At 42.0% G+C, this 22,867-nt stretch overlaps 3 protein-coding genes across 5 annotated transcripts; 1 reads left to right on the top strand and 2 right to left on the bottom strand.

Moving 5' to 3' along the window:
* Window positions 1–381: 381 nt before the first annotated feature.
* LOC129176991 (alanine aminotransferase 2-like) lies at window positions 382–5,355 on the bottom strand. The gene is made up of 11 exons (XM_054767644.1): window positions 5,251–5,355; window positions 5,094–5,183; window positions 4,925–5,033; window positions 3,463–3,596; window positions 3,153–3,396; window positions 2,997–3,076; window positions 2,405–2,541; window positions 2,156–2,330; window positions 1,005–1,160; window positions 815–927; window positions 382–714 (listed from the first exon to the last, which is right to left on the bottom strand). Exons 1-11 carry the CDS (start codon window positions 5,353–5,355, stop codon window positions 624–626), a joined length of 1,434 nt encoding a protein of 477 aa, XP_054623619.1. The 3' UTR covers window positions 382–623.
* A 3,799-nt stretch (window positions 5,356–9,154) lies between these two features.
* On the top strand, window positions 9,155–13,722 carry LOC129171278 (ranBP-type and C3HC4-type zinc finger-containing protein 1-like). Of its 2 annotated transcripts, none has more exons than XM_054759794.1 (9): window positions 9,155–9,654; window positions 10,630–10,801; window positions 10,876–10,953; window positions 11,021–11,165; window positions 11,737–11,827; window positions 11,889–12,174; window positions 12,353–12,432; window positions 12,944–13,055; window positions 13,119–13,722. In XM_054759794.1, exons 1-9 carry the CDS (start codon window positions 9,391–9,393, stop codon window positions 13,136–13,138), a joined length of 1,248 nt encoding a protein of 415 aa, XP_054615769.1. In that variant the 5' UTR covers window positions 9,155–9,390; the 3' UTR covers window positions 13,139–13,722. The 2 variants fall into 2 exon arrangements, with proteins under 2 accessions (XP_054615769.1, XP_054615759.1); XM_054759784.1 differs by having other exon boundaries at window positions 9,156–9,654; window positions 12,944–13,048; window positions 13,119–13,720.
* On the bottom strand, window positions 10,931–22,726 carry gpaa1 (glycosylphosphatidylinositol anchor attachment 1). Of its 2 annotated transcripts, XM_054759761.1 has the most exons (15): window positions 22,587–22,726; window positions 22,477–22,518; window positions 22,299–22,390; window positions 22,035–22,214; window positions 21,849–21,960; window positions 21,619–21,766; window positions 20,298–20,399; window positions 20,033–20,229; window positions 17,951–18,147; window positions 17,727–17,880; window positions 17,583–17,651; window positions 17,315–17,508; window positions 16,917–17,087; window positions 16,574–16,841; window positions 10,931–15,703 (listed from the first exon to the last, which is right to left on the bottom strand). In XM_054759761.1, exons 3-14 carry the CDS (start codon window positions 22,370–22,372, stop codon window positions 16,598–16,600), a joined length of 1,842 nt encoding a protein of 613 aa, XP_054615736.1. In that variant the 5' UTR covers window positions 22,373–22,390; window positions 22,477–22,518; window positions 22,587–22,726; the 3' UTR covers window positions 10,931–15,703; window positions 16,574–16,597. The 2 variants fall into 2 exon arrangements, with proteins under 2 accessions (XP_054615736.1, XP_054615746.1); XM_054759771.1 differs by lacking the exon at window positions 22,477–22,518 and having other exon boundaries at window positions 10,932–16,841; window positions 22,587–22,724.
* Between the last annotated feature and the right edge of the window lie 141 nt (window positions 22,727–22,867).

Below are 22,867 nucleotides of genomic sequence, written 5' to 3'. Positions count from 1 at the left end.
TTTTAAAATATGTGGCTTTTTCTCATCCCCCGCACTAACCCAATAGCTGTATGCTTAGTTTTAATTGGCCATTATATTTAATGTATTAATACCTCCTCTGAGAGTGCATTATCAGTGTGATTTATAAAAAAAAAAAAAAAAACTATTAGCAAACATTTGTCCATCCATTTTCCATGCCGCTTATCCTCATTCAGTTCGCGTGGGTATGCTGGAGCCTATCCCAGCTGACTTTGGGCAAGCAGCGGAATACACCCTGGACTGGTTGCCAGCCAATCACAGGGCACATATAGACAAACAACCATTCACACTCCCAATCATACCTATGGACAATTTAGAGTCTCCAATTAACCTAACATGCATGTTTTTTGAATGTGGGAGGAAACCGGAGTACCAAGAGAAAACGCACGCACGCACGCACATGCAACTGCCAAGTGGAGATTCGAACACAGGTCTTCCGGATCTCCTGACTGTGTGGCCAACATGCTAACCACTCGGCTACCGTGCGGCGCGCAAATGTTTGTCATGATCTTATTTAGGGTCTCTTCAGACTGTGCAGGTGTACCTAATGTTGTGGAACTACAGCATTGAGAGGGTGTTTTTTTTTCTTTACAAAAAAGTTCGATTTAGGAAAAGTCCTTCATGAACTGTAAGTGAAAGCCGCTCAGACGTCGCAGAAGTTCCTCCATGGTGTCAACAGTGGTCATGATGCAAAGTCTGTCAAAAAAAAAAAAGCATGACAATTACATCCATTCCACTCAATGTGTGCTCAGTATGACACACTGGAAAGTAACTTGATATAAAAATGTCTCGTAACCTGATGTGATAGGTGCCTTCCTTTTGTCCGAACTCACAGCCAGGACTAACAAACACGCCCACGTCCTCCAGCAGTCTCACACAGTAGAATGTGTCAGGCTTCATCTCCGCTTCCTGAAAATACAAAGAATGTTATTTGTGTGAAGGTGAATATTGGAAAATCTGTGTAGAAAAAGATGTGCGTGTGTAACCTTGGCTTTCTGGATGGCTTTTGGTGGTAGATGCAGTCTCGGGAAAGCAAACGCTCCTCCTTCCACAGGCTGGCAGCTGAAACCTGGCAACTGGTTTAGAACCTTCTCCACTTTCTTCACATTATGAAGCATTGTGCTTTGTATGTGTCTGATCTCCTGGAGAATAACATGCATTAAAACTAGCGCTGTCAAATGATTGCAGTTGTAATCAGATTAATCAGTTTTCTAATGAATCATGAGTAATCACCGCGTTATGAGCAAAGAGGGTTTGCGTTCAAAGACATCACATAATTTAAGTCAATTTACTTGTCTTCACTGTATTTTGGGTTAGATCCAGTGTAGTGTAGTGCAGCAAATTGTACATCTGAATAAAGAATATCCACTTTATGTTTTTCTTTATCGTCCTGTTTAATTACACACACACACACACACACACACACACACGCACACACACACATGTATTATAAAGCTGTTTTTGTGATGTTCGGAGTGTCCATGAATGCATCTTGCGTTCTTGTAATGAGAATGAGGAAGTGTCGTTCCCAGGATGAACGGACTAGAGACGTGTGTGTGTGTTGGAGAGGCATACAGTACAGGTATATGGTGTTGGAATGGTACTGCTGTTGATGTGTTCAGGTTAGAATGAAGTTATAAAGAGCGCCAGGCTCAGTGGAGAACTCAGTCTGCCGTCATAATATAACAGAGAGGCGTACTTGCTCTGTGAATTTCTGTGAATTGTGAATTTCTCTTGGAGATAAGTAAAGTGTCTATTTGGTGCGCTTGCTTTAATTATACAAAAATATTACAATGTAACTAATGAAATAAATTAGTTGCTGCCGTTAACGCATTATTCTTGACGGCCCTAATTAAAACACATCTTTTTGTCCTTTTTATGGGGCAAGCAACCATATTTGGTAATTTTCAAAGGTCAAGGCAAAAATCCTATTGATTTTGAAGGTCAAGTCAACACATGATGCTGACCACCAATGTTAAACCAGTCTTCATCCTTAAGAGGATTGTTTTTAGAGGTCAAATCAAGAATCCTACTGATTTCTAACTGAAGGAAAGTAGGAAACAACCCCTGCATCTGCTTCTTGTGCATGCTTTCTGAGATGAAAAAGCTAAAGGTCAAAGGTCACACATGGACTCACGTCAGTGTAAAGAGGGTAGGAGGGCTCTCCCGGCTTGGGCGGGTCCGCCATCAGCTCCAGAGCAATCTGACCCGCTACTGGAGGAGAGGCGTCTGTATGGAACAGCATGTGGATGTGTTTAATGGCAGCAGGGTCCATGTTTACAAGCTCTACAAATCCTCCACGAAGACCACACCTGGAGGGAAACCCAGCATTGTTACTTCAAGAGCCAATCAGGAATGTTTGTGTGTCACATGATCCACAGCTTACTCTCCCAGGAAGCCTTTGGAAGTCGAGTGGAAGGAGGCCAGCTCCAGCATGTCGGAAAGAGGAGGCCCCATGTTGGATAAAACCTTCTTGTAGGAGACAAACGGAGTCTTTTCTCCATGGACACAGCTTTGATAGACCTGCGGACAAGTACATGACATCACTGAGGTCATCTACAAGTAATCTAGGCCCTAGGTTCCTAAAGTGGTGTACACGTACCCCCAGGGTCACATAATATAAATAAATATAAATATAAATAAAGCAGATTTGATTATTTGACCATGTTTTCCCAGCTGAGTAGTTTATGTTTGTGTAATATTGGACAATGGTGTGGTATCTTATACAAAATGTTTATTGTGCATTTGTGAAGTGACTGCAGGGGTCTGAGAGATGTAATACTAGCCTGTGACCAAATGAGTGAACAGCATGTGATATGTGAGGAGATCACACCGTGCGTATAAATATATATTCTCTATGTATATAGTAGGAGGTATATATTTGGGACTTGGGCATTTTCAAAGTGGCTCGCAACCAAAAGAAGTGTGTGCACCCCTGCCCAAGACCATGCTTATCACAACACTCAACGGAGGCCTACCTCATCTGCAAGAAGGAAAAGCTTCTTCTCCCAGGCAAATCTGATGACCTCTTGAATGGATCCCCTGCTCTGGATGTGACCTGCCGGGAAATGAGCTCCAAAAAAATAACTTGGATGCATTTTAAAGGCAAAGCTTGATTTGGACAAGATAGGTACCTGTGGGATTTCCCGGGTTAATGATATACAAAGCGACAGGCTTGCAGACCCCCTGGGCGGACTCCAACGCTCGATGCAGCTCCTCTATCTGCAGCTCCCATCCGTGCTCCTCATCCAGGAAGTAAGGGACCACGACTCCCCCAAGACCCTCCACGGACAAGTGTGCCGTACTGTAACATGGCACTGGCATCAGCACGCCGCTCCTCGGTGAACTTTCGCTGTTTACCAACACCCTGAGCATGTTCTACAAATGTGAACACAATTTGTCACATTAAAGAAAAGCGGAATGACTTATTGATGACTGCGATACCGTTAGTGACCACTGGGAGCCAGCATGGATCCATATGTTATCGGGATCAGCTGGAACGCCACCATCTCTTTGGGTTATGAAGTGAGCGATGCTGTGGATTACTTCGGTTATACCTGGTGTGTTTGTATACGAGCCTGGAGGGAAAAAAAACAATTAAAAAATCTTTCTTTTGATTTTTTTAAAAATTGTATAAAGTAATAATGTCATTGTGAAGTCGCCCAAATGTATTATGACGTTTTAAGTTGATTCACGTGCACTGTCTCAAATAGATAAATACATTTTTTAAAAGTGATGACTCTCAAACTGTAGGATGAGGACCACTGGCGGTACAGGTGCTTCATCTAGTGGTACTCAGAACATAATTTTTTATTTTAAAATAAAAAAATAAATCAGACATACCGCTATTTATTAACCAAAGATTTGCTGAAATTGGATTAAAATTAAATGTTCCTTCTGATGAAATATTGTTGAGCAAAGCGAAGTGCCGCTTGGGGGCCATTTGGGCCCGTCACTCATTTTCTTTTTCATTTTCTTAAAAATAAAATGATATGGTTATGAATGCACCCATTTTTACATTGAGGAAAGCAAGCAGCCACTGAGCAGGCGCATGTCACAACACTGATGGGCTAACTCTTTAGGTCAAGACTCACCTCCAAGTGAAAGAGCACTCTTTTGAGGACAAAAATGTACACATTCTGGACAGACAAGACAGATGGTTTGAAAGAGGAGTGAGGGAAGCCCTCTACATTAAGCTTGACAAGCCAGTGGGTGGTCTATGACACCACCTTTCTCCCACATACAATGTTGTCCTTTCATCCCTTCCTAAAAGATGAAATCATTTAACCTCTAAAAACAAGGAACAAGGCATAGGCACCTTGGTTTCAGGTGGGTCCATGACCATCATTACATCTGAATGGGATACCAAGGTGATACCACCCAATGGACCATCGTGTGCAGGCAGAGGCCCCACTCCATTGTATCCTAACGATTTGACACCACTAAAGAGCCAAACCATTTTTGTCTGAACATGCTTCCTTCTTTATAGGATAAATGTGTCTATGTCCCACATAGTCTTTAAGCATTAACTGATTAAACCCGCTCGGATGAGAAGCAATATGTCTTCTAAGATCATCTGAACAGTCCAGTTGCGATCGATTGAATGCCCTGAAAATACAATGGCCTGGGTAAATGAGAATATTCACAGACGTTATTAATGAGGTATATTATTAGCTACTGTACTGCTTTGTCACCTGTAACACAAAGAAAGCTAAGATGATGATGCATTTTTTTCATATATTAAGCTACATTGGATGAAGTCACCATGTCGAAAATCTGTGACACAGACCCTATTGACTCATACCTCGTATTAAAGCCCTTGATGAAGGCTTTCCATATATGGCATTAAAATGTCAATATCCCCATGCAGTATTCTGTATTTTTTAATAATCTACATTTGTCCTACCTACACAGCCACCCTCACACCAGTGCAGCAGCTTCCGTGCTCGGCATTTGACATCCACTGGTAGTTTGTCGCTGTCCATGAGTTGAGGGTAAAAACAAGCAGCGAGAACCTGACAAATAGTGTACACATTAATTTACATTCATTATTACAAAGCATATTTTGAGGTTACCTGTCTGACAAAGGTGAGAGGCTTCATTCCTGCCTCGTGTGGGTCACCCCAAGCGACATCTATCACATATTTATAGGGCTTCTTCACTCCCTGTTGCAGACATTACACCACAGCAGTAATATCCACATTTTGCAGAATTACATCTCTCTTCTCTTACCTGCCTGAGCATCTCTTTGATGAGATGCGCTCGTCTCTCCAGGGCCGTCATCTCAGTTTCCCTCATGTTTCTCACATTGATGCTGATCTCCTGCAGGACAGACATGTTTCTAGCTCCACTTCACAGAGTTCAGGTGTGAGGCCAGCAGCTCACTTATTGGCAAGTAGGTCCATGGAAGAGGTGGATTTTTGGTTAAAGATGCACACAGGGAAAGAAATATGTGCTTTATTAACAGATGTTTGTTAATGTGTTTACACCAGGTGTGTTAGCTTTCTGTTCCAAAATGGTGTTAATATGTGACCATGCACCACTGCAAAGACGGTGAGAGTTACTTTTCACTGCCGTTAAACATTATACCTTTTGATACTTTTCTGAATTCATTCATGGACTTTGAATCGTACACCAGGCTTGACATTTTCCATCAAATCAATAGCATAATACAATACAAAACAATTCAATACAAAACAATACAATAGTGTAGATGACATCAGACGCGCCCGTGAGTTCACTTACAAACTTTGGAGCGACTAAAATTTTTGGCAGTGTGTTCTTGAAAACAGCAGAGCGCTCCTGTCACAGAGAAGATCTTTGACTACCGTTCTTGCAGTAGATCCTTAAAAACAACACAGCGCTCCCGTCATCGACAGAGGATCTTTGATTCGTGTTTTTGCCGTAGGTCCATAAAAACAGCAGTGTGGTCATGTCATAGAGCAGGGGTCACCAACATGGTGCCCGCGGGCACCAGGTAGCCCCCCCACGACCACATGAGGTGCCCACAAGCCTGCTTTTCATTCAGGTTTTCAGTTAATAATGAAAGAACAGTAGAACGAAATGCATTCTGAAATACAAAATGTGAGTTGTGGACACCAGCATTTTGTTAATGTTCTGGTAAAACAAGCATATTCGCTTTGTTTGGGTTTAAAATAAGCTCTGAAAATAAATGTTACAAAAATAAGTAGCTCTTGGCCATTTTCATTTTGTAAAAGTAGCTTCACAAGGAAAAACGTTGGTGACCCCTGTCATAGAGGATATTTGCGTTTTTTGGCAGTAGGTTCTTAAAACCAGCAGAGAGCTCCTGTCGTATGTATGATCTTTGACTAGCATTTTTTTGTTTTTGTTTTTTGGTTGTTAAACTCAGCAGAGCGCTCCTGTCATTGAGAGAGGATCTTTGCGTTTTTGTGGTAGGTCCGTAAAAACAGCAGAGTGGCCATGCCATATGGAGGCTCTTTGAGTTGTGCTTTTGGAAGTAGGCTTTTGGAAGAAGCACTCCCACCATGAAGAGGATCTTTGACTAGTGTTTTTGCTGTACACTACTTCTGTTTAAAAAGCAGAGTGGTCATCAGAATCATCTTTTTTGGCCAAGTAAATACACAAGGAATGTGTTGCCAGTAGATGGTGTCACTCTAGTACTTTGTAGTAAAAAGTAATAGTAAAAAAAAACACACGACACAATACCAAAATAAACATTAATGACATTTTTACACTATAACAAAATGTACATTTGGAACATATCTAAATGCATGTGGCATTGCACATGTGCAAAAATGGCATGTGCCACTTTGTAATGACATGTTATATACTGTAGAGAGGCCGCTACTAGTGGCCTAGTGGTTAGCATGTTGGCCACACAGTCTGGAGATCGGGAAGATCTGGGTTCGAATCTCTGTTGGGCATTTTTGTATGGAGTTTGCATGTTCTCCCCGCGCATGCATGGGTTTTCTCCAGGTACTCCGGTTTCCTTCCACATTCCAAAAACATGCATGTTAGGTTAATTGGTGACTCTAAATTGTCCATAGGTATGAATGTGAGTGTGAATGGTTGTTTGTCTATATGTGCCCTGTGATTGGCTGGCGACCAGTCCAGGGTGTACCCCACCTGTCGCCCGAAATCAGCTGGGATAGGCTCCAGCATACCCCTTGACCCTAAAGAGAAGAAGCGGTATAGAAAATGGATGGATGGATGGATTCTTTCCTACGGACTCTCAAAATGTTTGTTAACTTATTTTTGCATTATTTGATATATTTTTTCTGCTTCTTTAGTTTTTTAATTATAAATCTCCTATATAGTGTATTTTTCTTCTTACAGACATTTTGTAGTCCTTTTGTCATCCAAGGCTGATTTCTCTTCTTTTGCTTATTAGATACTTCTCTCAGTGGACAATGTCTGTCGTAGCCCTTCATATAAATATTAAGTAAGTTTTTAGATGCGTCGTTCACATCATTCTTGCTTTATACGCACCCCCATCTTTGTTTTTCCAAATCTTTCCTAAAGGCGCTAATACTTTCCTCTGTATGTGATCTTTTGAATGTCCTGATATCGTCCCTCTTTCTCTTTTTATAGTTTTCATTGTAAATCGTAAACACCGGAAGATAGTCAGTAATATCATTAATTAGCAGTCCACTCGTTGTGTTGTTATCAAAATCATTGGTGAATATATTACCAATTAATGTTTCGCAGTGATCTGTAATTCTACTTGGCCTGGTGATTTTAGGATATAGACTTAAACTGTGCATTGTATCTATAAAGTTATCTATTCTGGTTTGTTTATATGAATTCAGAAGGTCCATATTGAAATCCACATACACACGTACTGTAGCACGTACAAAGATTTTTTGGCTAATGTCTGTGAATGTTGCTTTGATCCATCGATCCATGCCCTTGTTGACATTAGTTTATACAGTAGGTATGAATGTGAGAGTGAATGGTTGTTTGTCTGTACGTACGAATGTGCCTGTATTTTTGGGCTAATGAATCCTCGCAAAGTGACTGTGGTCTGCTGAGGAAATGTGTCATTGCGACTGCCTGAACTGATGAACAGATTAGGAAGGTGGAAGGCCATCTTGTACGGAGCTCCTCAGAAAATGGTCTATTATGGACTATTACGGAAAAGTTTGTCAAAGTTCAATGCTTTGGGGAGATCATAGATATCTCACATTTGTGTCTGTATGTCGTGTTTCAGTTTGTACTACTTGGGAAGGAAAGCCGCTTAAAGGTGTACATGTACTACCGAGAGTATAGTGTATACTCTTGGTCAGGAAAGTCTTTCCGGTGTATATGTATTACCGAGGGTGTGTCATGTTTTGTTTGAGTTTTTGAGGCAAGGAATCCCGCTGGGGCCTATGCACCGTCGATAAAATTCTGTTCTGTGTGTTTGTGTTAGTGTTTGTGTCGTGTCTTGTGTGAGTTTTTGAAAACTCTGTCCTGTGTGCTTGTGAGATTGTCCATGTGTTAAAATGGCACAGAAGAAGACTTGGAAGTCTAGCTTTGAACAAGGAAGTTGTGGTAGAGAGATTCAAAAGGCGCTGAGAAGACACACACATGTATGGGGAAAGCTGGCCAGTTCTACAATGGGAGATGCTAAATTTACGCGCTTTCTAGTCTCAGTTGAGTGACGTTTAAGGCCACTCAAACAGGGGGTTTGTTAGATGTAGTTACATATAGGCCTCTCTTGGCACATGTTAGATAGCGTGACCAGAGCACACTTGTCTACTTGCTCTACCTTTCCATTTGCTTGGCCTTCATCTTTACTTATTGTACCCTTCTGCTCACACTCAGTATCCACCGGCTGAACCAGCTAAGACCACTGGGTTTCCAAAGTGCTACACAAACTAGCAGTAGGCTACATTGCTTGTGTTTTGATTTCTAACTATGTATTATCCACCTGGTCAGGTAAACATGCAAAGGTAAGGCAGAGCTGTGTATTGGCATTACAGTATTACCAAAATAAGAAGTAAAGGGAGAGTAAAGGGAGAAGTCCATAGTGTTCTAAAATGTTCCTCCAGAACCATTTAACCCATCGCCCTACAATCCAATAATAATCCTGTTGTAATTATGCATACTCCCATTCAACAGGGGGCAGTCGGCCACGCAAACAAAACAGACAAGGAAGCAGCCTACGTTGTTTCTTGACGGAGAGCAATATTTGACGTACTGGTCTACTTCCTGTTTTGTTTCCGCTCCCTATTACCTGTTGGTTCGGTTCTCGTAGAAAATGGAGCCATTAGACAGACAGGTAGACAACAAGGACCACCCCGCGAAGACACGCGCTTTCATCCTCCATCGGTGGACCTTATAAACACAACCTAAGCCGTTGACGAACCTCTCGTAAGGGGCTTTCAAGCCCACACAACCCCCGGCGACATGGCACTCAGCTCGGGCGGCTGGGCTCCGCAGGTCCCGCTCCTCGGGTCGTCCCAGCCTGGTGCCTGCGATGGGCTCACGGCCTCGGCTTGCTGCAGTACCGTATTAATGTCTGTTCGCGTCTCGGTGTCCCACTCCGGTATCCGCCCCTTGTGCCTCCCCGGAGCAGACAGCGAGGCTCTGCGCCTCCAGCTCAGCATGGACCCGAGCCGGGCTGGAGAGTTCCGATTAGCCCTGAGGGACACCAGCGGGAATCGTAACGTGGTAGGCCTTTTTTCCTTTTTAAATAGATTTAATAGACATTACAAGCTTCAGTCTTAAATAATAAGAGTGCGGCTGGTTTCACTTTAGTTGTTACCAAATAATCAGCATGTTTAACTTTAAGAGCTCTTACAAATGTGTCGTTCACTTTATTTTCAAGACTTTTATGTGTGTTGAATGAATATAGGTGAAATACTGTATGCTAGTTATTGTTTTTGTATTTATTTTATTTGAAAATGCCGAATGCAATGTTTATGTTAAGATTGTAATTTGGACTACTTGCTTTCAGTTTGCATGCAGAAAGATTTCTCACCTTTGAAGGTGTGTTGCTTATGAAGTTTGGATTGGTGCGTATGTACAGTATACAGTATATAAATATGTATACATGTAGACACCATAACAAAATAGTGGAGTTATATAAAAATTCAGGCCTTTAAGGGGTTAACATCCTGTACTGTATGTACAGTGTATTTAAGGACGAAATAGTTTTAGAAGGTTGACTCATTTAAAGTGTAAAAATTCTAATGCAGTTTTTGGCAAGCTGACATGTTTTGTCTCTTGGGTCAAATGTGTGAATGTATTTTCAAGACTTTACATTAACCCCAACACTGACTCCATACCTAAACGCAACCAAAACTCTACTCCCACTCGTAATCTTAATCCTCACCAAAACCCTAATTTCGGCCCCACTCTAACCCTGACCCAAATTCTATCCTTATCCCGAGCCCCAACCTTAATACTAACTGTAACACTAAACCTAACCAAAACCCTAATCCTAACCAAAACTGTAACCCCTAACTCTAAACCTAACCCCAATTCCAACCGAAATCCTACTCCTAGTCGTAAACCCTACATCTTGAATACAGGCCTCCGCTCGAGTAGAAAGCTGACCTTTAATATGCGCCTGATACTCTCCGCAGTTGAGTCACATCACTTGACTAGTTATTGGCGTTATCGTCTCCCCTCCCACCCCCACAGTTGGTGGAGTTTGACCTTCGCTCGGTGCACTACGAGGTCAAATCCCCTCGGTGCCACGAGATGCGTCTGGCTGCGCCGCCCCACAACTTTATCCGCTTCACTTTCCGCTGCGACCGGGAAGCCGAGGAGTGGGCCACCGTGGTGATGTCGTCTCTGCGAGAGGCCCAGCGGGGTCAGTTGATGGACGGATTGTTGATGTATGTGATGTGTCAAGACGTTTACGACAGTCTCTCTCTGGGTTCACAGTTGCAAACATGGCTGCCTACGAAGCAGGCGGCAGGCAAACACAGACTTCTCCAGAAACGACCTCCTTACCGCCGGCTGGTGAGTGTCTTTATCCCGATTTATCTTTTAGCTGAAACTCTTTCCTGATATGTCATCTGTGCTTCAGAGGAGCTTTGCATGGAGCTGGCCAAGGCGGTGGAAGCAGGTGATGCTCAAGCAGCCTCCCAGCATGCATCAGCTCTAGCTCGACAGAAAGCAGCACTCACCATCCAACTGGCGGAGAACAACTACATCGCTACTGGAGAAATCAGGTGACAAACTACATCAGCATGAAATATCCATTTTATTGTCTTTTCTATAGTGTGAGATACAAACAAATCTCACATTTGACCCTGTCACCAAAAAAAGTTAGATTTGCTAGCTGGCGTGGTGTGGTAAGGTGTCACTACGACGGTAACGTAGTTCGATCGGGGTAACAATGTTAGTAACAATGTCGCTGTAGCTTGGTTGATATGCACCTCACATTATATGCAAACGTAGCGTTGTTGGTGCTTTTTGGAATTTTTTTTCCAGAAGGCTTTATTTTATGTGTTTCCTATTACGTGCATTCTTAGCTCAGTCTTTTTAGCTGTTTCTGTAGCTTTAGAACGCACAGAAAAAAGACGTGTCTCACATAAATATTGTGGATGATGATGGAAAATTCCCAAAAAAGTCCAGGCCTGCTTTAACATAAATGATTGCATTAGTTTGTAGTTAAATGTGGGATCAGAACGTTTTTTTAATATTACTTTTTTTTTTTTTAAACGAACAAAACATGTTGCTTTTTGTGTAGGTTTGCACCTGTTTAATGACAGTTTTATCCAATCATGTCATGCCTTCCAGTCTGTCTGTGGTGGTGGAGGACGTGTCTTCTTCCTGCTGCTTCACATTCAAAGTCTTCCCCTACATGACCGTGGCTGCACTCAAACAACAGGTCAGAAAGTCCTCACATCAACAAAATGCCATAAAACACTGATGTTGTTACCTCCCCCAAGGTGTTTGTGGAGTACGGCTTCCATCCGCGGGTGCAGCGCTGGGTGATGGGTCAGTGCCTGTGCACGGACCTTAGGTCACTGGCCTCCTACGGCGTGCAGAAGGACGGCGACACTGCCTACCTCTACCTGATCTCGGCCCGTCAGGCCCGCATCACGAGACAGCTGTTCCAGCAAGACTTAGAGGGTGCTCTGCTGGCCCCGCCCCTTCCTCCCAGCAACGGCCCCGCCTCTCAAGACTGGAGGGGCTACAGCACTCTGCCGCCACGGCTAATGCACAGTAACCAGGGTGAGTGACGCATCCTGACCAGGACCATGCACACTTAGTTCAGTTTTTCTTCAAGAATAAACAATGAATTGATGTGAAATCCCATCGTCTAATGTTCAAAAACAATTGTGCAGTAGACTACTACAACAACTTATGTTCCTGTTACTTATGGTGTCTCATGTATCACTGCTGAGCACAGGAGGCGATAAACCAGCTGACCTTCAGGTTGTTCTTGACATGGATAACTTGCAGCTGAACAACAAACCTACTAGAACACAGGTAACCACAAAGAATCACCTTTGGGATGATGGATGTTCACACTTTTTCTCTGTATCTTTGCTCTTGTGAGTGATTTGAGAACTTTTATGTAAACTCCACTATGGCTTCTAAACATTCTACCCTTTCAACAGTCTTGTTTATGTCCAATTTCTGTCATATTGTCTATTACAATACAGCACAGTATTATGTAGTATAAAGGTGATTACGGGGTGTTACTTCATGTCTACAGGGCCCTTATGTTAAAAAAAGTAGGTTTTCTATGCTCCAAGTATAAAAATATCCCATTGTTAAACAGATATACAGCGATAAACGAGGTCTTACTGTATTCCATTTATTAATATCGAATCCTACATCGCATAAATTCAGAGATACATTTTTTTTTGAGAGTGATGTTATTTTTCCCCCTCGCCCAATAATGACAACGTTAGTTGATTGGATTTTTCTATCCAAATAAGCTGATGCTTCTGTGTTGATGCTTAGCAAACATCTGTCCAATACTGTGTTCCTGCAGAAGGAGTGGGCGTGTCCCTCATGCACTTTCATCAACAAGCCTTCTCGTCCAGGCTGTGAAATCTGTGCGACAGCCAAACCTGACACACACACCGCCACCCAGCAGGTACAAGGTCAGCACCTTTTTAGTTCAGCAACATTCTAGTTTCCGTCACCTTTGACTCCCTTTCCTCCAGGAGAAAGTAAGGATAAATGACCGAGGTGAACTGGCCTTGAGCAGCAGCAGCAGCAGCAGCTGACCACCCATCAACGCCACCGTCTGTTCTCTCACACACACACGCACACAGCTATGCTAATTCTACCATCCATGTTGTCCACTCTTACACAGTGATTGTCAAGTGCACTGAGAGTCTTGGCAGATTGGCTGTTCAAGATGTTTGAAGCACTGTAGCATGATGCAGAGACATACACACATGCGCACACACACACACACACACACACACACACGTGTTTGGACATTTTCAGTTAAGTTCAGCCAATTTTAAAGAGGCCCTAATATTTATTGGAGGGGAGGTGGTGATTGTTAGGAAGTAGTGGCAAGTTATGTTCGGTTGAGGGCGAACAAAACTGTGAAGTTGGCAGTGGATGAGTGAGTGAGAGGTTTACAGGGTCATCAAGTGCTTTTACTCTTTAAAATCTATTTTTCTTGCTGGGTGTTTTTTTTTTTTTTTTTTTTTTTTTTTAAATGAGGCGCAATTGATGTACATTTTAGTAGCTGATTTGATTTTATTAGAGTCCCGCAGAGTTGTGACAGCAATGGAATGATGTTTTCAGTACATACTGTAAAAAATATGACATTAGCTGAATAAACACAATGTAACATTGACGACCATGTCATTTTTCCTACTGAAAAATTTGGTACCTGCAAACAAATTCGTAATTTAAACTAAAAAATATACAATGTTATCAAACCTCGTATTTAAAAAAAAAAAGTGCTCTCAAACATCAAAATGAAAACTGTGCAGTATTTTACAAAGACCCAGAAAGCTTTCCAACATTCCGTTTAACTGTGTATTTATACATAGTTTGAGATGATAAAATCAGTCCATTAACATGGTTTTGCTAATAAAAATACCAAATAATAATTATTAATAATACAGTATAAGTGCCCTGTGATTGGCTGGGGACCAGTCCAGGGTGTACGCCGCCTCCCGCCCAAAGTCAGCTGGAATAGGCTACAGCATACCTAATGAGGATTAAGTGGCATAGAAAATGAATGAATAATATAAAATTAAATTTGAAATGAAACAATTAAAATATATATAAATACATTTTACCTTTTTCATTTAATATTGACTATATTTACAAGAATTTTTACATTAATTTCTGGTGGCAATGTGTCATTTTTTGGACAAAATTCTTCTACTTGGTATATTTAATTTGTTCTATTTAAAATAGTGTATTTACTGCCAGAAATTATAAAAATTAAGATTAGGTTTCCACATCTAAGAATCTTTTTCCACTTTAAACATCAAAATAGTCTAGACCCCAGTTTCCCAAAGTGGGGTACGTGTACCCCTAGGGGTATGTTAATTGTAATAGGGGGTACGTGAATAAAAATGAAAAACAATTACCGCCTAACCCTCATAATTACGAGTGCGCCTGAACGCCTCACAGCACAAGGACAACGTGGAGACGAGGAGACAGCATGAAGTTGTTCATTGCTCTGTTCGGCATCATATGAACAAATAAGTAAGTTTAATGATTATTTTGCGCATTAAGAGTGTTTAATCTTGAAGATTTCATCTATATTGGTGTTCCAATCCCCGCACAACGCAGCGGTGAAAACCTGTCACTGAGTGGGGATTCTCCCGAAAATTAGTGGGTTGTATGTATTTTTGTACTTCAGATACTTGTGGTTGTTCAACTTTCCCCTTCAATTTGGTATTAAATTAATATGCAGACTTAAAGGGTCACTGACATGATTTATCAACTTTGCTTAAATATGTTCTATATTGTTTGTAATCATGTTCTGCGGTGTTAAGTTTTTTGAAAGCGAACAGTAAATTCGTAAAAATGTCGTCTATAGTACTTGCCACGAGCCATGACGAACTCGCGTGCACAAAAGGGGTGTTTCCCAAGTGACGTCGGCGCAGTAACACCTTGCAAGTAAACAGCAGTGTACGAGACAGAGGACGTTTACAGTGATTATAGCGAAGATTAGGAGCAATGTGTCAATAGTTTGAGGAGGAAGAAACTGGAGATGAAATAGGTACAGAACTTCCAGAACAGGGAATTAAGCCGTATTTAGTCAAACCACCGATGATCAAACGAGCATGCCTGATGCGGAGGTGTCCAATAAAGACATGGAGATGCAGACTGGTCGGCTTCAAACATAAAATGGTGAGTGTAAATTACCTTGCGGTTGCTTATCCTTCAATTGTTCTAAGTCGGCTTCTTAATGAGCGTAAAGGGCTCTTTAGAGCCGTTTTTTGTGTATTTTGTCACCGCCCCACTATCAACATATCGTTGTGAAAATATGTATAATGCTAGTCGCTATGATGCCATAGTGTTTAGAAGACATACATACATTACTTACTCTGTTCTGTGGCAACTTTTACGTCGTCCTCATTTTGTCCTGTATAGCATAGCACCCAAAATGCGTTTATACCGTACTTTCAAGCCAAATGCTTCTTGTAAAGGTGTTCCTTCATAGCAGTCTTGAGTGAAATGAAAGTTGCAAAGAACAGAACGCGGGGTGAGCGTCCATTTGTCTCTCGTTCTCTGTACTTGCTTCGTTCAGTAGTCTTAAACCTTCGTCCTTTGGAAAAGAAAAACTTACAATGTCACTGTGACACTGAACAGCCAGCAGCAACACGTTTCAGCATGACTACTATTTTGATGAAAAATATATTGAACAAAGTCAACGAGCTACCTCGAGAAGCATTTGTTTACTTGGCTTTAGCTGACTTATTACTACGCCGACGTCACTTGGGAAACGCCCCTTTTGTGCGACTAGAGTTTGTTGTGTACTATAAATGTAATTTGGACGAATTTATCGTTGGCTCTCAAAAAACGAACGAATAACATAATCACAAACAATATAGAAAATATTTAAGCAAAGTTTATCAATCATGTCAGTGACCCTTTAAACCATAGCCACCATCCTGAGTGAACAAATGGAGCTCAACCCATTCATATGGAAGGATGCCAACATCAGACTGGAATAAAAGATAAGTAGGATGATTACTTGTCTATTTATCAGTGCTCATGTCAAACTATCAAATTGTGACCATGCAAAATTTACATTTTTGCCTTGAATTACTGTAAAATTCATTAACCAATCATGGTCAACAACTTAAGTTAATTAAGATAAAAAGGTTTAAGTGTGCAGCGGTAGGGGGGTATATGGCTTCAGGTCATATCTGAAGGGTTAAGCTACTGGAAAAAGCTTGGTCTGGACTGACTCAACTGTGCCTCTACTGGTTGCAGCTAAGTAGTGCACTCTATTTTGCCGCAGTTTTATCAATAATGGACTAATCAATTATGCCCATCCCTATTACAAATGATGTAAAAAAAAATAAATAAATAAAAATAAAAAAGTAGTCAGAATACAGTACAGATCTTTGTGTTTTCCATCTCTGCAGTGTATTGTTGACGTTTCCATGTAGGGAGAAGAACCTGAGATCACCTCAAGAGGTTGTTGTCCTCAAGTTTACTTCCAGAAGAGAATGTTCCAAAAGAGCAGCCAGCAGGGATAGACCAGCAGGGAGACCAGCGGGAAGACCAGCGAGCCGTAGAGCGAGTGGTCCAGGATGCCCTGCGAGATGACCGACAGGAAGAGCAGCCAGCCGTCCTGGAAGCTGAGCGGCATCTCCTGGAGCTCCTGGAAGATGAAGACGGAGAAGAGCAGTGTGCAGGCGGGACTGAGGATCACCATGATGAAGGCTGTCAGCAACCTGAGCACACAGGGGGGGAGTGAGCTTTCAAGAAACAGTTTAGATTTTTAAGCTAGTGATGCTCAAGTCTTGTACTTGGGGAGGTGTGGCGTGACCACGGCGGCCACGGGCACCAGTGTGAGGGCCAGGATGAAGCCGAGAGAGAAGTTGAGGAGGGCGATGCAGCCGAGTAGGACAGCCAGGTACAACACAGCCACCAGCTTGAGAACTCTCCAACCCTGCTCTGTACCTTCACCTGACACCAACCTGATCAAAACAATAATTGGACACCATGAGGGGACGCCTGAAAACATTCAGCGATGAAACACGGCACAAAGTACACTATGTTGCAGGGGTGTCAAACTCAATCGGGTCCAAAACGCAAAGCTGACTTTAGGTTGTAGTCAGCCAATTTACCATAAATCTGCAAACAAATCCTTCTTTGGGGAGGTAAACACCAAAAGTGTGACAATACAAGCATTACTTGTTGTTACCTGTGTGTGTTATGAGGCAAAGCCAGGCCCGCAGTGTAAACAGCAATGGCCGTCAGCACCACCGCCTCAGTCTCTGACACGGGGAAGTGCTCTACCGCCATTTCCTGGAAGCGGATTGGCAGTGCATACAGCGCCACTCCTGTCAGGTGGCTGATAACCAAAGGCGTCAACAAGGACAGCACACCAGGACTGGCCTGTTTAGGGGGATAAATGTGGATCAAAGTGGTACCATTGGATGCAAAGATGAGACTAGCGAGGTAATATCAACCTGCTCCACATCACCAATGCCGTCTTCTGTTTGAGGCGGAGCTGACAGTTGCACCCACAGACCCAAGGCCTGCATGGCCGTCAGTCAAGGACGAAAGTACATGTGTTGAATATTTATTTGAGCTGAAACCTTGTATAAGGATACACGGAGCAGCAAGATGACAGCCAGCAGTCCGAAGGCTGGCATGTAGTAAACAATGGAGACAAAGTGGGAGAGCGAGGGCATCAGGTAGAAGAAGTAGGACTGGTGCAGTCGCTCCAACAGGTTGTTCAACTTGCGGTACATTCCCTCCAGGAGCCTAGCACACAGGAAAAAGCAGTGAGTCACAGCCTAAGATGAGGGGAAGAAACGGAGGGAATATTAAACACCTGCCGACGGTAGTGGCGTCTGTTTTGTACTGACGGAAGCTGTTGATGCCTTTGATGGTGGCAGCCTCGATGTGGTAGCGCAGGAAGAGACCGTGGTCCCCCCAGGGCCGCCCGCTGGCTTGCTTGAGCACCATCAGCATCAGAGTCTGCACCGCGTGGCTGTAGCCTGAAGCACTGTCCCAGTCGTTCCTCTGCAGCTATCACATTTTACACACAGGTAAAAGTGTATTCAGAGCTTACATATCTGATAACAAGCTACAAACATCAATTTCCAAATTACTGACCAGTTTCCTGATTACCACAACTTTCTAAAATTATCAAGAAGCTATTCAATAACAGGTTGGACAAATTTATTAAGAATAAATTACTCGCAGATAGTCAATACGGTTACAGAGCAAACATTTCAACCTCCATGGCACTGACTGAAATTACGGAGGAAATGACCAACACTATAGACCACAGAAAGTGTGCAGGTGCAGTATTTATGGATCTCACAAAAACCTTCGATACAATTAATCACAACCTCCTAACTACAAAATTAGAAAGGTACGGAATCAGAGGATTAGTTTTGAATTGGGTCAAAAGCTACCTAGCTAACAGGAAGCAATATGTAAACCTAGGAAAATACACAAGTTTAAATATTACATATGGAGTACCCCAGGGGTCAATACTGAGACCAAAACTGTTCAACGTGTATATCAATTACATCTGTAAAGTGGCGAAAGACTTAAAGTTGGTATTGTTTACGGATGATACTACTGCCTTTTTTCCTGGAAAAAGCACACAAGGGCCAATTTTTAAAAATTACAGATGAAACAGCCATATTAAAAAGATGGTTTGAATAAAAACAGATTATCCTTGAACTTAAGTCAAACTAAAATAATGCTATTTGGTAAGAGCAGAAAGGACATCCAAATGAAACCCAATTTAACATTGAATCCTGCATACAAACTGTATTTTAAAGTGTAGTGCATTTTCTTAATATTCTTATTTCTATTATTGTATTATTTCTAATATTCTATTTCCATGTTCTTAATATTAATGCCTGTGATCAATTAAAAAAAATATGGGTATTATTTTAGATGTAAAGAATATATGAAACCTAATTTATGTAATAATTATACAGCTACTTACACTGATTAAAAAAACCCTCAACGTCTGTAGTTTGTTCTGCACGACAAGAACAGGCTTATGCTAGCCATGTCTTGCCAAAGGAGCTGTCAGAGGATCTCTGATCAAGTTTTTTTGACTTACATAAAGCTGGCAACGGTTAAAAAGTTATTTACAAGATTTAACAGTTGACAGGCAAACTAAAATGGAGACACTTTGGGACTGTTGCTACTCTACCAAGAAGTGGGTGCCCAGCCAAAAATGACACCAGGAGCACAAAAAAAAAAAAAAAAAAAAAAAGACTCCTCCATGACAAAAACAAACAACACTAAATGACAGTCAAAGATCTGAAGATTGGAACCGGCTGAACAAGCAGGATATCTACGGCAGGACACCATGAAGGAAGCCACTAAAAACAACCTTGTTGCAAGCCTGGAGGTTGCAAAAGAGCAAATGGACACTCCACAGTGGTGTTGGCAAAACATTTTGTCGACTGATGAAACTAAATTGAACTACTTGGAAAAAACACTCTGTACTACATTTGGGGTAAAGAAGGGCACTGCATATCAACATGAAAACATCATCCCACCCGTAAAGTATGCTGGAGGATACATTATGATTTGGATCCGTTTTGTTGCATCAGGCTCTAGCCATCTTGTCATCACTGAGGGGAAGATGGATTGCCAAAAATATTATATTCCACAAAGCATCTCTGCACGGAGTTTGCATGTTCTCCCCGTGCACGTGTGGCTTTTCTCCAGGTACTCCAGTTTCCTCCCACATTCCAAAAATATGCATGCTAGGTTAATTAGAGACTCTACTGTAAATCGTATGAGGTATGAGGTATGAGGTTGAGTGTGAATGGTTGGTTGTCTATATGTGCCCTGCGAGTGGCTTGCGACCAGTCCAAAGTCAAAATGTAATTAGAACATGCTTGGAAGAATGGTAAATACAAATGTGTTGTGTGCTTACCTTTCCTTGTATGGTGCAAAGAACCCCAATCTTCTGACAGAAAGTGTAGAAGAGGTTGATAAGATCCAGGTTGGGAAGCTGCCCGTTCAATCCCTCCAGCACGATGTCCAAACTGGTCACGACATCAGAGCTCAGCTCCAGAGACAACGCTGCCTGGATAGAACCGGCCCGGCCTTGCAGTGGAGACCAGTCCATTCCTAGATGGAGGAGCAGGAAGTTAGAAGAATACACTTGTACTCTATAGAGGAGTGGTTGAGAGGGGCACCTGTGGTGTTGGTGTGGTGGTAGCCTTCCAGCCAGGCCTGCATGCCGATCAAATCATGTTCATTGACCAGGAAGATGATGTCCTTGGCCCAGTACACCTGATCTATTGGATGGGGGAATAATGTACAGCTCACTCTTGGTTGACAACTGCAATGCACATATAGTGCTGTGCAAAAGTATTAAGCCACCAATGATGTTTGTTATTTTGTAGGATTACACAACAGCTACCTATTATAGATTAGTGGTGCGCATCTGGATACAGGTGCAATTTATTTTCCACTTTTCAGCATTAGGGTCTGCTACTCCTGGGTCAAGTGAGGCAGTAACCCACCAGCACCAGATAGGTGCTACTGCCACCTATAGGCCTGGAGTAGAACTGAGTTTTTGATGATTTTTTTGTTTGTTTTTTTACTGTATTTAAAAAGGAAAACTGCACGTTTTTTTGCAATTTTGTCCATCATCCAAAATCCTTATGAAAGACATAAACACACGTCTCTTTCCTGTGCGTTCTAAAGATATAAAAACAGATAAAGAGACAGGTCATTACTGCACGTAATGGGATCCACCTACGCCGCCTACAAAGACCGCTATAACACCACCAAAAACCTCCAACGAGGTTTTATGGTTTACATAAGTATACATACTGTGACCATGTAGTAACAGAACAACTTGTAATACTTTTAAATACAGTATTATGCATATTTTGGCCATTTTAAGCATTACCGGTTATTTGTACGTCACACTATATGTAAATTGAGCATTGTTGGTTCTTTTTGGAGGCTTTTTTAGAACGCTTTATAGACAGACAAGGTGGTTCCCATACGTGCAGTAATGAGCTGTCTCTCTGTTTTTATGTCTTTAGAACGCACAGAAAAGAGAGACGTGTTCATGTCTCATATGGATTGTGGACGATGAGCAAAATTTAAAAAAAAAAAGTGCAGTTTTCCTTTAAGACAGTTCAACTTCTCTTCACTGGTGAGTTTATTCGAATACAAGCAAAAAATGGCAACAAAAAAATATTACAAGCAGCAAAAATAATTTTTTTCAAATTATTACTACATAAAAATTATGCATAGTTATGAGTATAAATATGTTATAAGAAAAATGACAGGGATGATAACTCATTACAAATAAATCAAAACTATTGCAAACAGATAACAATTTTAAATAAATAGAAAGTAACGTTAAATTATGTAATTTTTCTATGATCTATGATCACTGTTATGTGTTATGTAAAACAACAAATCCAACAACAAAGTTAAGTCAAGATTTCAACACAGCGTTGCAAATGATCTTTTGATTGTATTACGCCACAAACTTACTTCGGAAGTACTGTGCCAAAACGAGCAGCAGTCCCACAGCCTGGTTGTTGGTGTCACCCGGGCTGCAGGCCGTGCTCAGGACTAGAGCTTCTGTCCGTGGAGCTCGAGGTGCACGAAGGATGCCGTATACGTTCGTACCTTTCACAATCTTGACGGGAAAAAAGATGGCAAAAGGACGGATTAGCACAAGCATCAGTTATGTATCAGACAAGCAAGAAATGCTGAATTACAAATCTCTCTTTGTTTTCATCTGGGAATGGGAGAGTGCGAGAGAAGGTCTGCGTGAAGACTTCCAGGCCTCGATCCTGCATGGTTTTCACCAGCCAGTTCACAGGCATCCCACTGCACACAAATAACATGGTTACTGTAGCACTAAAAGAATGCGGTCAGCCATTACTGTATTTTATGTATTGTACTCTTGTTTCTTCTTATGTGCTGCAAACTCTCTGGCCGTGACCAGTGCTCTTTCTCCGGCTGGGAAGCGCTCCTCCACCATGGTGGAACCCATGGCGTTCTCTGACATGTAAGTGCGCACGGTGAAGGGCTCGAATGCTAAACCCATGAACCAGGCCACACCTGCCATGTAGCACACAACACTGGAGAATGAGAGAGGAAAAGTTGAATAACATAAGCAAAAGTAATGGTGGACATTGTCGTTTTATTGTGGACCAGCAACAAACCAGATTGGAGCATTAAGACGAGTGAGCAAGCTGATCAATGCCTGTCTTCTGATAGGATCAGACAGAAGCCCCATGTTGCTTTTCGATTAATCCTGGCGTGAGACAAAAACATAATTTCAAGATTATATTGTTACATTTCCGCAGTGAAATCGACAATACATTTGATTAGGTTATCCACCTGCAATCAGCGCCAATGTTGACAGCTTAGCCTTTAGCCGTGCTATACGCATTACACAAAAAGAATGTCAATATTTACAAAATATGTTAGGGTTGTTTTAAAAAATGTACCCTTTTCCAGTGTAGACAGCGATCAGGGCCACCGATGTAGGACGTGTTACCGTTTATCCATAAAAGCCGCACTTCAGTTTGCCAGTTCTTTGTTTCTCTCGGCAAAAATAACAGGGCGAACCTACTTCCGGTTTCCATGTCGCGTACCAACTTCCGGTACCCAGGTCCGTGGGAAAATAGTCAAATTAAAGGTAAAGGGGGTATTCTGCGAAGCGAGTTTAGGAGGTTAGCGAGGTGTGTTGAGTGGAAAGCAGGACTTGCCTATTAAGCGAAGTTAGCGG

The sequence above is a fragment of the Dunckerocampus dactyliophorus genome, chromosome 2 (assembly GCF_027744805.1).
Source record: "Dunckerocampus dactyliophorus isolate RoL2022-P2 chromosome 2, RoL_Ddac_1.1, whole genome shotgun sequence".
Taxonomy (NCBI): domain Eukaryota; kingdom Metazoa; phylum Chordata; class Actinopteri; order Syngnathiformes; family Syngnathidae; genus Dunckerocampus; species Dunckerocampus dactyliophorus.
This window is presented reverse-complemented; position numbering and strand designations above follow the sequence as displayed.